General features: G+C 45.2%; 1 protein-coding gene across 1 annotated transcript; it reads left to right on the plus strand.

Moving 5' to 3' along the window:
• Positions 1-3,906: 3,906 nt before the first annotated feature.
• On the plus strand, positions 3,907-13,880 carry LOC138358480 (uncharacterized). Its single transcript, XM_069316472.1, has 4 exons — positions 3,907-4,792; positions 5,011-5,150; positions 5,357-6,091; positions 13,707-13,880. The coding sequence occupies exons 1-4, from the start codon at positions 3,907-3,909 to the stop codon at positions 13,878-13,880; spliced, it is 1,935 nt and encodes a 644-aa protein (XP_069172573.1).
• Positions 13,881-15,805: the final 1,925 nt, after the last annotated feature.

Raw genomic sequence — 15,805 nt, forward strand, 5'->3', positions numbered from 1 at the left:
ATATATATATATATGTCGTACCTAGTAGCCAGAACGCACTTCTCAGCCTACTATGCAAGGCCAGATTTGCCTAATAAGCCAAGTTTTCATGAAATAATTGTTTTTCGACTACCTAACCTACCTAACCTAACCTAACCTAACTTTTTCGGCTACCTAACCTAACCTAACCTATAAAGATAGGTTAGGTTAGGTTAGGTAGGGTTGGTTAGGTTCGGTCATATATCTACGGTAATTTTAACTCCAATAAAAAAAATTAACCTCATACATAATGAAATGGGTAGCTTTATCATTTCATAAGAAAAAAATTAGAGAAAATGTATTAATTCAAGAAAATTTGGCTTATTAGGCAAATCGGGCCTTGCATAGTAGGCTGAGAAGTGCGTTCTGGCTACTAGGTACGACATATATATATATATATATATATGTCGTACCTAGTAGCCAGAACGCACTTCTCAGCCTACTATGCAAGGCCTGATTTGCCTAATAATCCAAGTTTTTATGAATTAATTGTTTTTCGACTACCTAACCTACCTAACCTAACCTTACCTAACTTTTTCGGCTACCTAACCTAACCTAACCTATAAAGATAGGTTAGGTTAGGTTAGGTAGGGTTGGTTAGGTTCGGTCATATATCTACGTCAATTTTAACTCCAATAAAAAAAAATTGACCTCATACATAATGAAATGGGTAGCTTTATCATTTCATAAGAAAAAAATTAGAGAAAATATATTAATTCAGGAAAACTTGGCTTATTAGGCAAATCGGGCCTTGCATAGTAGGCTGAGAAGTGCGTTCTGGCTACTAGGTACGACATATATATATGTCGTACCTAGTAGCCGACATATATATATGTCGTACCTAGTAGCCAGAACGCACTTCTCTGCCTACTATGCAAGGCTCGATTTGCCTAATAAGCCAAGTTTTCATGAATTAATTATTTTTCGACTACCTAACCTAACCTAACCTAACTTTTTTGGCTACCTAACCTAACCTAACCTATAAAGATAGGTTAGGTTAGGTTAGGTAGGGTTGGTTAGGTTCGGTCATATATCTACGTTAATTTTAACTCCAATAAAAGAAAATTGACCTCATACATAATGAAATGTGTAGCTTTATCATTTCATAAGAAAAAAAATTAGAGAAAATATATTAATTCAGGAAAACTTGGCTTATTAGGCAAATCAGGCCTTGCATAGTAGACCGAGAAGTGCGTTCTGGCTACTAGGTACGACATATATATATATATATATATATATATATATATATATATATATATATATATATATATATATATATATATATATATATATATATATATATATATATATATATATATATATATATATATACATGCGGAAAATCCACAGAGAAATATGAAATGAGGTGAACGTTTTGGCTTGGTAAAGCCTTTGTCAACACCAGACTGACTAAGGAGAAGGGAAGGGGGAGGATATATAGGCCGACACCTGACCAACCCATCCCTAGGGAAAGAATTAACCAAAAACAGGTATAGCTTAGCTTAGAATGGTCAAAGAGGATTAAGCGGTCAGAGAATAAGGATGAAAGATTAAAGAAAAGCCTCATGAACACACAATATATGAATATACAATTATAATGAGACATTGTAAGCCTCTCTATCAGAGTTGTTTCTTAAACTGTTGTGCAATATTATAACTTAAAAATGGATCAAGTTTGTACATACCAGTAGGTGAGGTGCTAGATTCCTGTCCTAGTCAGCTCGAGAGGTAGCTGGTGCTGACCTTTGGTGAGGTGGCGCCTAGAAAATCAGCGCCATCTATTATAGGAGGAGTTGTATGTCTATGTCAGAGTACGTAAGTGATGTTTCCTAGTGTCCCAAGTACTGACCAGTGTACTGATGACGTGTCTGTATCCACAGAGTCGACGTAGGGCTGCTGTGGTACGAGGACAGTTAGTCTACCCAGGGCAGCCAATGTCTCTCCATTCCATTCTGGTTTATGGAAGCAGTGAGCCACCGTCGAAGAAGAACTGTGTAGTGTTCTGCGGTCTGCCCGTGAAGTGGCAGTGACGGAATTCGGCGTACCCGGGACTGGCTAGTGGAAGAAAAGACTGAGAGTAAGGTGCTACGGAGGAGTGTAACCAGCGAGTTGCATGAAGCACCTGCCAAGGGTTAACTACCCTTGTATTTGTTCGGGAAGAGGCCCAGCAGCGCGAGGCTGATGTTCTCTGCCAGCACCAGGCTGGAGAGTGATTGTGGGCGTGCACGAAGAGCACCTGGTGAGACTGTGTATAGGCTGGCCCATGGCCAGGGTAGACTCGTTGGTGTTTCCCAGTACTGGTTGAGGACGGTACTGTGTGTTGAGGAAACACGAAAGCTGACAAAACTGCATCGATTGAGCATCGAGGAACGCTTAGTGTCCCATGAGAGAGACACTTGTGTATATATTAAGTGTTATCTTGAGGTTATCTTGAGATGATTTTGGGGCTTTTTAGTGTCCCCGCGGCCCGGTCCTCGACCAGGCCTCCACCCCCAGGATGCAGCCCGTGACAGCTGACTAACACCCAGGTACCTATTTACTGCTAGGTAACAGGGTCATAGGGTGAAAGAAACTCTGCCCATTGTTTCTCGCCGGCGCCCGGGATCGAACCCGGGACCACAGGTTCACAAATTCCGTGTGCTGTCCGCTCGGCCGACCGGCTCCCTGTAGTAATACTTCCTTTAGGAATATATATAAGGTGATGGGAAAGTGATTATATATGAATATATTGATAATTTATGAAGTGTCGTATTCAATACAACCACCCCTTTGTGTTTTACTTGCATTACCGAGCTCACTCCTCGAAAGCCACTACTAACTTGGGGCTGGATACCAGAACTTTAGTTCCACCAGCAAAGAACCCGGTTGCGACCCATTGTGGCCATAACAAAATTGGCATCCCCAGTGGGATCCGACCTCTTGTCAAGTACGTTTGACAGTGGGGGAGGGGCGACGTAGTGCAACCCCCTTTGAATAATTCCCGCATTTGTTATTTGTTAGGACGTGACATGTCTTGTGCGGTGCTCAGTGTGATTAATTGCAGTATTGGCGAGTGCGGTGCTCAGTTATTATAAGTGTTTAGTGTTAAGTAAAGCGGTGTGTTGCGTGCTCGTGCACAACTTGGTGACAAAATGGCAGAGAAAGAAACCATTGAGAATCTAGACGATGTTCAGGAATTCCTGAACAAGGAAGACTGTCTTGCTAGATTGAAGTATTTGGGAAAGCCGGAACTTGTGCTAGTAAGTGCTTACTTAGGGATCAAAGTACGTGAGAGTGATGCCCGTGTTGAAATCTTGTCGAAGGTTCATAAGCACTTAAAGGCCGGGGAGAAGCAGGAAAGCGAGGCACAGAGTACAAAGGAAAGTATGGTGGCTTCCACTGAAAAGGAAGACAAAGGCAGTGACAGTGAGAGTGATGCGGGTGAACTGAATATAAGTTTTCTAACTGTCAAAATGCGTACCTTAGAAATAAATCGTGAAATGGAGTGGAAGAAATTAGAAATAGAACGGGAAATTAAAGAGAAGGAAATGGCAATGAGAGAAAAGGAAATAGTTAAGGAAATGGAAATGAAACGGTTGGAATTAGAGCGAGAGAAAGAGAAGAACGTGAAAGGCAAGAAAAGGAGAAGGAAAGAGAAGGAAAGGCAAGAAAAGAAGAAGGAAAGATGAAGAAAAAGAGAAGGAAAAACAAGAAAAGAAGGAAAGACAACACGAGTTAGAAGTCTTACGATTAGGTGGTCGGAAGGAAACAAATGAAAAGAGTAGTTTCGATCCGGTGAGAAATATAAAGGTGGTCCCAAAATTCAATGAAAAAGAAGTTTCAAAGTTCTTCGCTGCCTTCGAGAAGGTTGCTGCCTCTTTGGATTGGCCAAAGGAGAATTGGACCATCATGATACAGTCCATCTTGACTGGGAAGGCTCAAATTGCCTACTTCACGTTGTCCCTTGATGATTCCAGTGATTACGACGCAGTGAAGAAGGTAGTGCTTATGGCTTATCAGTTGGTGCCGGAAGCTTATAGGCAAAAGTTCTGGAACTTGAAGAAGACCTTGGAGCACACATTCACCAAGTTTGCGAACATCAAGGAACGGCTTTTTCAGGAATGGTGTGCATCTCGAAAGGTGAAGACGAAAGAACAACTCGAACAGCTCATACTGTTGGAGGACTTCAAAGATTGCCTGTCTGGGGATCTGAAGACATACCTAGAAGAACAGCAGATAGAGACCTTAAATGCAGCAGCCACTATGGCTGAGGAATACATCTTGACACATAGGCCTTCTACTAGGTATGTCACAAAGAGCTACACGAAATACTATGCAAAGCATAAACCAGAGGATAAGACCGTCCCTCATAGTGCCGCCACATCAACCCCAGGTAGTCCTAGAAGGATTAGTCCAAGGACGACCGTAGTGTGTTGGACCAGTGGAAAGAGAGGGCACATGGCTGCTAAGTGCTGTGGCAGTGCTGGTAACGATCCACGTAGGGTAGTTATGCTGGTGAGTAGTATAGCACCACCGGTGGCTGGCCTAGAGAAGAGAAAAGAGTTGTTCGCCCCATACACTTCCCAAGGGTATGTATCGAGTGACCATTCAGGTAAGCCCGTGGTAGTACTCAGAGACAGTGGAGCTGCCCAGTCTCTGATTTTAGAGAAATCATTACCCGAGGGAGTATCAGTTGATGGGAAACAAAATGTTATCCTAGGCGGTTTTCCTTCCACATTGTACGTTGCCCTTTTGATAAAAGTGTATTTAGAGTCACAATACTTCAGCGGCGAGTGTAAGTTAGCAGTGGTGGACAGTCTACCTATAGAGGGAATTGAGGTTATCTTGGCCAATCACTTGGCCTTAGGTTTATTGCCTAACCATCCCCTGGTCATGGGAGATCCATTGAATGAAGATGTAAGTCCAGTTGTTGCAGAGCAAACGAGATCTCAGGCTCAATCCCAGGTACCATCGGATTTAAATGCTTTGTTTGACTCACCTTCTACCCCACAGGTTACGAGGAGCCCTTCACCAGACCTACCAGCCCCGATGCCAGTTCCCGAATACTGGACTCGAGAAAGTCTGATAGAAGAGCAGAGGAAGGACCCTCAAGTACAAGTACTGGCAGATACCATAGTCTCCTACGAAAGGAGGTGACCTGTATTTCTTGTCAAATGAAGCATTGTGTCGCAGGTGCCCACCAAAATACCCCCAGTCAACTGAGGTAGGTAAACAGATAGTCGTCACCGCCGTGTTCCGAGCTAAGCTGTTAGAAATGGCTCATGCCGACAGATTTGCTGGACATTGTGGGGTTTCAAAAACCTTTCATCGTCTGGCTAAGTGTTTCTGCTGGCCACAGATGAAGAGGGACGTACGACGCTTCTGCAAATCCTGCCACGCATGCCAGCTAGCGGGGAAGGCGAACCAGCCTGTCCCCAAAGCTCCTCTCTGCCCTATACCTTCCATAGGCGAGCCCTTCGAGCACCTCATTCTTGATATAGTAGGCCCTCTTCCGCCTTCTACATCTGGGGTGCAGTACCTGTTCACTATATTAGATCGGGTTAGTAGGTACCCAGAAGCGATCTCCCTGAAGACCATTATGGCTAAGGTACTTGTGAAACATCTCCACTGGTTCTTCTCCCGATATGGTCTCCCTAGGACCATCCAGACGGATCAAGGATCAAATTTTACATCTCGCTTGTTTCGCCAACAGATCGCCGACCTTGGAATTCAACAGATTACATCCAGTGCCTTCCATCCCGAGTCGCAAGGAGCTTTGGAGCGGTTCCACCAAACGCTGAAGGGCATGCTGAGGAATTACTGCTATGACCGGCAGAGTAAGTGGGCTGAAGACCTACCCTACCTCCTATTTGCGGTAAGATTAGTTCCTAATGAATCACTAGACATACCCCCATTTGAAATTATTTATGGCCACTCTGTAAGAGGTCCCTTGGAAGAGGTACGAAACCATTGGCTGGACAAGGAAACCGACGTAGACGTGGTGGACTGGCTGTCTACTAATAAAGGCAGGTTGTTTTCTGCATGGGAGATGGTCAAGAAAACCTTAGTCTACCCAGGCCACCACCAAGCGCAGGTATGATCGGAGAACAAAGCAAAGGGATTTTCTAGTAGAGGAAGGTCTTGATGCCCCGAGCTTTGAGGATAGATTTATCCTAACCATTAATGCTTCCGATTATGGCCTGGGGGCCATATTATCTCAGACGGATGAAAAGGGGGTGGAACATCCTGTAGCCTACTATTCAAAAAAGTTTACCCTCAGTCAGCTCAACTATTCCGTGATAGAGAAAGAGACGTTGGCTTTAATCAGTTCCGTTCAACATTTTGAGGTGTACCTAACCAGTAATAGCCATCCCATCCTAGTACGATATGACCATAACCCTCTAAAGTTCCTTGCCTAGTTCAAGCAGAAGAATCTTCGACTCACCAGATGGAGTCTACGTCTCCAACAATATCCCCTCCAGATTGAGCACATCAAAGGAGTGGATAACGTAGTAGCTGATGCGTTATCACGCATCTGAACACCTAATTAATTTGGTTTGTTTTCTCCTTTTTTAGAAACCCAAACCAAAATCCTTTTTGGTGAGGTGTTACGAACCCGACTCCATCATCGGAGCATGGAGCAGCGACGTTAATGCCATCTGTGAGTCCGCTCCCGAAACCCCCCCCCCCCCCTACAACATGGACGACGCTATCTAGTGGTGACAGGATTATACCAGCAAGAGGAGCTAGATTCCTGTCCTAGTCAGCTCGAGAGGTAGCTGGTGCTGACCTCTGGTGAGGTGGCGCCTAGAAAATCAGCGCCATCTATTATAGGAGGAGTTGTATGTCTATGTCAGAGTACGTAAGTGATGTTCCCTAGTGTCCCAAGTACTGACCAGTGTACTGATGACGTGTCTGTATCCACAGAGTCGACGTAGGGCTGCTGTGGTACGAGAACAGTCAGTCTACCCAGGGCAGCCAATATCTCTCCATTCCTTTCTGCTTTACGGAAGCAGTGAGCCACCGTCGAAGAAGAACTGTGTAGTGTTCTACTGTCTGCCTGTGAAGTGGCAGTGACGGAATTCGGCGTACCCGGGACTGGCTAGTGGAAGAAAAGACTGACAGTAAGGTGCTACGGAGGAGTGTAACCAGCGAGTTGCATGAAGCTCCTGCCAAGGGTTCGCTACCCTTGTATTTGTTCGTGAAGAGGCCCAGCAGAGCAATGCTGATGTTCTCTGCCAGCACCAGGCTGGAGAGCGATCGTGGACGTTCACAAGGAGCACCTAGTGAGACTGTGTATAGGCTGGCACATGGCTAGGGTAGACTCGTTGGTGTTTCCCAGTACTGGTTGAGGACGGTACTGTGTGTTGAGGAAACACGGAAGTTGACAAAACTGCATCGATTGAGCATCGAAGAACACTTAGTGTACCATGAGAGAGACACTTGTGTATATATTAAGTGTAATAATACTTTAGGATTATATATAAGGTGATGGGAAAGTGATTATATATGAATATATTGATAATTGATGAAGTGTCATATTCAATGCCACCCCCCTCCTTTGTGTTTTACTTGCATTACCGAGCTCACTCCTCGAAAGCCACTACTAACTTGGTGCCGGATACCAGAACTTTAGTTCCACCAGTAAAGAACCCGGTTGCGACCCATTGTGGCCGTAACAGGGACCAATGAGCCAGAGATCAATCCCTGCAAGCACAACTAGGTGAGTACACAGATACACACACACACACACGTTCACACGCACACGCTCACACATACACACACAAGCACACGCTCATACACATAAGCAAATGGTCACAAACTTGCACATGCACATGCTCATACACAAACACACAAACACACACACACACACACATACATACACACAATACCTGGTTTGAATATCTTGTTGAAGAAGGGTTATTAAACTCGAGGAGGGGAACTGAAAACAAAACGCTAGCATTCCGAAAGCGAAACTATGAGGAGATAAGAAAATTCCTAGCAGATATAACATGGGAAACATAGCTCAGGGGAAAGACGCCTAAGACATGATGGACTACATCACGCAGAAGTTTAAGGAGGCAGCAAACAAGTTTGTCCTGGTCCAAAAGGAAAACAATGAAATGAAGATGAGAAAACCATGGTTTAATCAGAGATGTAGGCTAGCTAAGCAGCAAAGTAAAAGAGGGTGGAGAAACTATAGAAATAATAGGACACTAGCGAGCAGAGAAAGATACCAGAGTGCCAGGAATGAATATGACAGGTTGAGAAGAGAGGCAGAAGGACAATACGAAAATGACATCGCAAGCAAGGCAAAAACTCAACCTAAATTGCTGCACAGCCACATCAGGAGAAAAACAACAGTAGAGGAGCAGGTAATGAAATTAAGGATAGGGCAGACGGATTCACTACAAACAACAAGGAAGTGTGATAGGAACTGAATAAGAAATTCCAGGAGGTCTTCATTTTAGAGCAAGAAGAAGCTCCAGAGATAAGAAATTAACCATGATCCACTAGAAGAGTTTGAGATTACCAGTGGGGAAGTAAGGAAGCTTTTACTAGAGTTGGATGTGACAAAGACATAATCCCAGATGGATTCTCGCCTTTGATACTTAAGGAAGGAGTAGAAACACGGTGCCTCCCACTCTCCATAGTGTATAACGAATCACTGGCAACAGGGAAACTGCCAAGAATTTGGAAAGCGGCTAATGTAGTCCCAATATAGAAGAAGGGGGATAGACAGGAGGCACTGAACTACAAGCCAGTGTCCCAAATTTGTATACTATGCAAGCTAATGGAGAAGATTGTGTGAAAAAAGCTAGTGGAACATCTGGAGCGAAAGAACTTTGTAACACAGCATCAACATGGTTTCAGGGATGGCAAGTCCCGCCTCATAATGATTAATTGAATTCTACGACCAGGCAACAAAAATCAGGCAAGAAAGAGAGGGGTGGACAGACCGCATATTTTTAGATTGCCAGAAAGCCTTTGACACAGTGCCACACAAGAGACTAGTGAAAAAACTGGAGATGCAGGCAGGAGTTAGAGGGAAGGTACTCCATTGGATAAAGGAGTACCTAAGCAACAGAAGACAGCGAGTCACTGTGAGGGGCGAGGTCTCAGACTGGCGGGACATTACCATTGGAGTCCTGGAGGGTTCAGTCCCTGGAACTATACTGTTTCTGATACATGTAAATGATCTCCCAGAGGGTATAGAATCGTTCCTCTCACTGTTTACTGATGATGCAAAATTTATGAGGAGGATTAAAACAAAGGATGATAGTAGGAGGTTACGAGATGACCTAGACAGACTGAATGAATGGTTCAACAAATGGCTGCTAAAGTTCAACCTAAGTAAATGCAAAGTAATGAAACTAGGCAGTGGAAACAGGAGGCCAGACACGGATACAGAATAGGAGATGAAGTATTTCATGAAACAGACAGAGAGACAGAAATATCTAGGATTTGATATCACACCAAACTTCCTGAAGCCCACATAAAAAGAATTACATCTGCAGCATATGCGAGGCTGGCTAACATCAGAACAGCCTTCAGGAACACCCGAGTAAGAAATCATTCAGTACCCTGTATTCCACATATGTAAGACCAATCCTGGATTATGCGGCCCCAGCATGGAGCCCGTACCTTGTTAAGCACCAGACGAAGGTTGAAAAAGTTCAGAGATATGCCATTGGGCTAGTCCCAGAACTAAGAGGCATGAGTTACAAGGAAAGGCTGCGGGAATATCATCTCACGACACTGGAAGACAGAATAATAAGGGGAGACATGATCACTACCTACAAAATTCTCAGGGGAATTGATAGGGTAGATAAGGATAAACTGTTTAACACGGGTGGTATGCGAACAAGGGGACACAGGTGGAAGCTGAGTACCCAAATGAGCCACAGGGACGTTATAAAGAACTTTTTCAGTGTCAGAGTAGTTAACAGGTGGAATGCATTAGGCACTGATGTGGTGGAGGCTGACTCCATACACAGTTTCTTATGTAGATTATAGAGCCCATTAGGCTCAGGAACCTGTACATTAGTTGATTGACTGTTGAGAGGCGGGACCAAAGAGCCAGAGTTCAAACCCCCGCAAGCACATATACGTGAGTACATACACACACACACATACACACACATTCACACATGTTATCATTCACACAGGGAATGCTAACCCAAGTTCTGGAGGAATTCAGGAGGGTGATGCATGAAATGAGGATTACAATTAACAATCTGCAAAGTGAGCTGACATCAGCAAGGGAGGAGATCAAATCCCTCACAGAGAAAAATAAAGAGACCGAGCATCAGATTATCATCCAAAGGGAAGGTGGGAATGTTACATTGGAAGGAAATGCCTCTGTACCTGAAACATTTGCGGACATACTGAAAAAGAGCTCAGAAGCAATGGACACAGTGAGGGAGGTAGCAATGCAAGCTGCTACCTCACAGGAAGCAGCAAGGTGCACCACTCAGCTGCTGGAGAGAAAAAGATCAGTGGTAGTTGTAGGCATCAAAGAACAGGAAGGATCCAACAGGCAAGAATGGAATAGCAAGGATAGAGAGGCAGTACATGGGTTACTGAAGGGGTTACAGATGGAAGGGGCTGAAACAAACATTGAGAAGGCTTTCAGGTTGGGCTGGTACAACAAGGACAGAAACCGACTTATAAAGGTGGTGTTTACAAACGAAACCACAAAGGAGGATATTCTTGAAAGGAAGAGTCGTCTGCAGCATATGGAGGGATACAACAAAGTATTCCTGCAGAGGGACAGGACGAAGGAGGAGAGAGCCAGGGCAGCAGAGGCAAGGAGGAAGCGCAGGGAGAGAGGAGAAAACCAGGAAATCACAGCCCCCAATACAACAGTCCCAGAAACAAGAGGGGAACCCAAAACCACCATCCCAGCAACACCAGAGGAGAGGGCAACACCACCACCGCCTCTGCATAGAAACCCTCCCTTCCCCTCACGCTACCTGCCCCCACCCAACCCTCCCTTCCCCCACCCCATTCTAACCCTGTCACCCCTTCCCCATTCCCATCATGTACCCCTCCCCCTTCATCCCATACCCTCCCTATCCCTCCTCCCCCCCTCACCCCGTATCCTCCATGTCCCCCCTATCTCCTTAACCCACACCCTACCTGTCCCCCCTTCCCTTAAACCCCCACCCCCCACCCCAAAAACCTCTGAGACCCTGCAAACCACCTCACAGATCTTCTCACCCACGGAACAGCTTCCCACACCAGCAGAATGCTCGCCAAAAAAGGGACAAGAAAATGAACAGAAGAAAGTGAGCTTCAAGGCAATGTACACTAACATAGATGGGGTTACAAATGAAACAAGTGAACTCGGAGAATGGGCACTAGAAGAAAACCCAGACATAATAGCACTCACAGAAACAAAGCTAACAAAAACCATAACAAATGCAGTGTTTCCACACGGCTACTATGCAGTGGGGAAAGAGAGAGAAGGGAGAGGAGGAGGTGGTGTAGCTTTGCTACTAAGAGAAGGTTGGAGTTTCGAAGAGATGGTAATTCAAAACTGTGAAGGTTTCAGTGACTACATATCAGGCACCATAGCAACTGGAGGACAGAAAATTATAGTAGTAGTCATATATAACCCCCCACCGAATGACAGAAGACCCAGACAGGAATATGATAGAAACAACTTGGACACCATCAATATAATAGAGAGAGCAGCCTCTGTGGCTAGCTGGAACGGATCCAGACTACGAATCATGGGAGACTTCAACCATGGGAAGATAGATTGGGGGAACAGAGACACACATGGAGGCCCAGACACATGGAGAGCTAAGCTGCTGGATGTGGCAACAAGAAACTTTCTAAGTCAACACGTCAAGGGACCGACAAGAATGAGAGGAAGGGATGAACCAGCCTTGCTTGATCTGATATTTACCCTAAATGAGTCGGATATAAGGGAAGTTAACTCGGAAGCCCCCCTTGGGAATGAGTGATCATAGTGTATTGAGATTTGAGTACCTGGTTGAGCTAGGAATTATCACCCCCAAAAAAGAACTGGGAAACAAAGGGCTGGCGTACCGAAAGGGAAACTATGAGGAGATGAATAAATTCCAATAGGACATACATTGGGACACAGAACTCGGAACCCAGTCCGTACAAGCCATGATGGACTATGTCACCCAAAACTGTCAGGAGGCTGTAAGCAGGGTTGTCCCAGTCCGACAGGAAAAAACAGAGAAGCAAATGAAGAATCCGTGGTTTAATAGGGAATGTATGAAAGCAAAGGAGCTGAACAAAAGGGCATGGAGGAACTTCCGTAATAACAGAACACCAGAAAGTCGAGAGAGATACCAGAGAACCAGGAACGAGTAAGTTAGTGTGAGAAGAGCAGTTGAGAAAAGGTATGAAAATGATATAGCTAATAAAGTCAAGACCGAACCAAAGCTACTACACAGTCATATCAGGAGTAAGACAACAGTGAGGGAACTGGTGATGAAACTTAGGGTGGGCGAGGACAGGTACACAGAGAATGACAAAGAGGTGTGTGAAGAACTCAACAAAAGGTTCCAGGAGGCCTTTACAATAGAACAGGGAGAAGTCACGGCGCTAGGAGAGGTGGCAGCAAACTAGGTGACCATGGATAGGTTTGAAATTACAAGAGATGAAGTCAAGAAGCACCTATTGGAGCTGGATGTGAGAAAAGCTGTTGGGCCGGAATGAATCTCACCATGGGTATTGAAAGAGTGTGCAGGAGCACTTTGCTTGCCACTCTCCATAGTTTATAGTAGGTCACTGGAAACGGGAGACCTACCAGAAATATGGAAGACTGCTAATGTAGTACCAATATACCAACAAGGTGACAGACAAGAGGCACTGAACTACAGGCCAGTGTCCTTAACTTGTATACCATGCAACGTGATGGAGAAGAATGTGAGAAAAAACCTAGTAACACATCTGGAGAGAAGAGACTTCGTGACAACCCATCAACATGGGTTCCGGGAGGGTAAATCTTGCCTTACAGGCTTGATAGAATTCTACGATCAGGTGACAAAGATTAAGCAAGAAAGAGAAGGATGGGCTGACTGCATTTTTTTGGACTGTCGGAAAGCCTTTGACACAGTACCCCATAAAAGGTTGATGCATAAGCTGGAGAAACAGGCAAAAGTAACTGGTAGGGCGCTCCAGTGGATAAGGGAGTACCTAAGCAATAGGAAGCAGAGAGTTAAAGTGAGGGGTGAGACCTCAGAATGGTGTGAAGACACCAGTGGAATACCACAGGGCTCTGTATTTGGACCTATCCCGTTTCTGATATACGTAAATGATCTCCCAGAGGGTATAGACTCATTCCTCTCAATGTTTGCTGACGACGCCAAAATTATGAGATGGATTAAGACAGAGGAGGACAGCTTGAGGCTTCAAGAAGACCTGGACAAGCTGCAGGAATGGTCGATCAAATGGCTGTTAGAGTTTAACCCAAGCAAATGTAACGTAATGAAGATAGGGGTAGGAAGCAGGAGACCAGATACAAGGTATCCTTTGGGAGATGAAATACTTCAAGAGTCAGAGAGAGAGAAAGACCTGGGGGTTGATATCACGCCAGACCTGTCCCCTGAAGCTCATATCAAGAGGATAACATCAGCAGCATATGCCAGGTTGGCTAACATAAGAACGGCCTTTAGAAACTTGTGTAAGGAATCTTTCAGAACATTATATACCACATATGTCAGACTAATCCTGGAGTATGCGGCTCCAGCATGGAGTCCATATCTAGTCAAGCATTGGACAAAACTGGTAAAGGTTCAAAGGTTTGCCACCAGACTAGTACCCGAGCTGAGAAGTATGAGCTACGAGAAGAGACTAAGGAAATTAAACCTCACTTCGTTGGAGGACAGAATAGTTAGGGGGGACATGATCATCACATTCAAGATTCTCAAGGGGATCGACAGGGTTGATAAAGACAAGCTATTTAACACAAGGGGCACACGCACTAGGGGACACAGGTGGAAACTGAGTGCCCAAATGAGCCACAAAGATATTTGAAAGAACTTTTTTAGTGTCAGAGTGGTTGACAAATGGAATGCATTAGGAAGTGATGTGGTGGAGGCTGACTCCATACACAGTTTCAAGTGTAGATATTGGGTTCCTGAGCCCAATAGGCTCAGGAACCTGTGCGCCTGTTGATTGACGGTTGAGAGGAGGGACCAAAGAGCCAGAGCTCGACCCCCGCAAGCACAACTAGGTGAGTACACATTTGATTGACTAAAATTAACATATATTATACGTTCAAAAGTCGATTTTATACAAATAGTTACAGTGTCACTTTTCTGACACCAAATTAAACCAGAAAACGTTTTGTGTTTGCTGGGAATTAACTCATTGTCATCCTCCCAGCCTTTTAGCATGGACGGTAGAGAGACGGTCTCAGTTCGTGCAGGTTGGCGATCAATCCACGATCGTCCAAGTGGTTGGGCACCATTCCTTCCCCCCGTCCCATCCCAAATCCTTATCTTGACCTTTTCCATGTGCTATATAGTCTATTGGCTTGGCGCTTTCCTCTGATAATTCCCTCCCTTCTCTTCTTGTCATTCATGACATGCTTGTCTCTGAAGCTAGACACATATATAATGATATAATCAATGGTGAAGTCAGAGTTTGTCTCTTGTGGATTTCTTCCCATATTGGTGTCCGAATGCATGATAGAACTGATGAGTTAGCCAAAATCTTTGCTCCTAAAGAGGGAATTGATTACCATCTTGGACTGCCTTTGAGTATCCAGAGGGCAGTAATATTCCGGGAACATGAACAAAACTCTATCTCCTATCATTCTATCAAGCAAGATGAACCGCACGTCTATCAGTCATCCAATAAGGTTGGCAGACTTCTAGATATTACCATTGCTGGGCTTAGGCCTGGCTGCAAGTACCTCTGGGAGTTTGTAACATCTGCTGATGTAGATTTGACTAAATGTCAACTCTGTCAGCAGAACTATTGGAATACTTTGCGTCATTATATAATGGAATGTGAAAAAATTGCGGAATTCAGATAAAACACCATCAATGGTGTCCATGAAATGTGTAAGTACTTCATTCATAATGATGTACTGTCGGGAATCTAAGGGAAGTTTCTAAAATTTGCTTACTGTAGGTGCAGCCTGCACATGACTGTAAACCTGCCGCCCAGTTGGGTGGGTGTGGAGCACATGACTGTAAACCTGCCGCCCAGTTGGGTGGGCGTGGAACACATGACTGTAAAACTGCCGCCCAGTTGGGTGGGTGTGGAGCACATGACTGTAAACCTGCCGCCCAGTTGGGTGGGTGTGGAGCACATGACTGTAAACCTGCCGCCCAGTTGGGTGGGTGTGGAGCACATGACTGTAAACCTGCCGCCCAGTTGGGTGGGTGTGGAGCACATGACTACAAACCTGCCGCCCAGTTGGGTGGGTGTGGAGCACATGACTGTAAACCTGCCGCCCAGTTGGGTGGGTGTGGAGCACATGACTGTAAACCTGCCGCCCAGTTGGGTGGGTGTGGAGCACATGACTGTAAACCTGCCGCCCAGTTGGGTGGGTGTGGAGCACATGACTGTAAAACTGCCGCCCAGTTGGGTGGGTGTGGAGCACATGACTGTAAATTTGCCGCCCAGTTGGGTGGGTGTGGAGCACATGATTAAATCTGCCGCGCTGTTGTGTGGGTGTGGAGCACATGACTGTAAATCTGCCGCCCAGTTGGGTGGGTGTGGAGCACATGACTGTAAAGCTGCCGCCCAGTTGGGTGGGTGTGGAGCACATGACTGTAAAGCTGCCGCCCAGTTGGGTGGGTGTGGAGCA

The sequence above is a fragment of the Procambarus clarkii genome, chromosome 83 (genome assembly GCF_040958095.1).
Source record: "Procambarus clarkii isolate CNS0578487 chromosome 83, FALCON_Pclarkii_2.0, whole genome shotgun sequence".
In the NCBI taxonomy this organism is placed as follows: Eukaryota; Metazoa; Arthropoda; class Malacostraca; order Decapoda; family Cambaridae; genus Procambarus; species Procambarus clarkii.

What these genes read in the sequence shown, in the direction of transcription:
- LOC138358480 (XM_069316472.1), top strand. Translation starts at nt 3,907, where the DNA reads ATGATACAGTCCATCTTGACTGGGAAGGCTCAAATTGCCTACTTCACG. An exon ending in ACAATACTTCAGCGGCGAGT is followed by an intron (nt 4,793 to 5,010) that starts GTAAGTTAGCAG and finishes TCTACCCCACAG; the next exon opens with GTTACGAGGAGCCCTTCACC. An exon ending in ATAGTCTCCTACGAAAGGAG is followed by an intron (nt 5,151 to 5,356) that starts GTGACCTGTATT and finishes TGCTGGCCACAG; the next exon opens with ATGAAGAGGGACGTACGACG.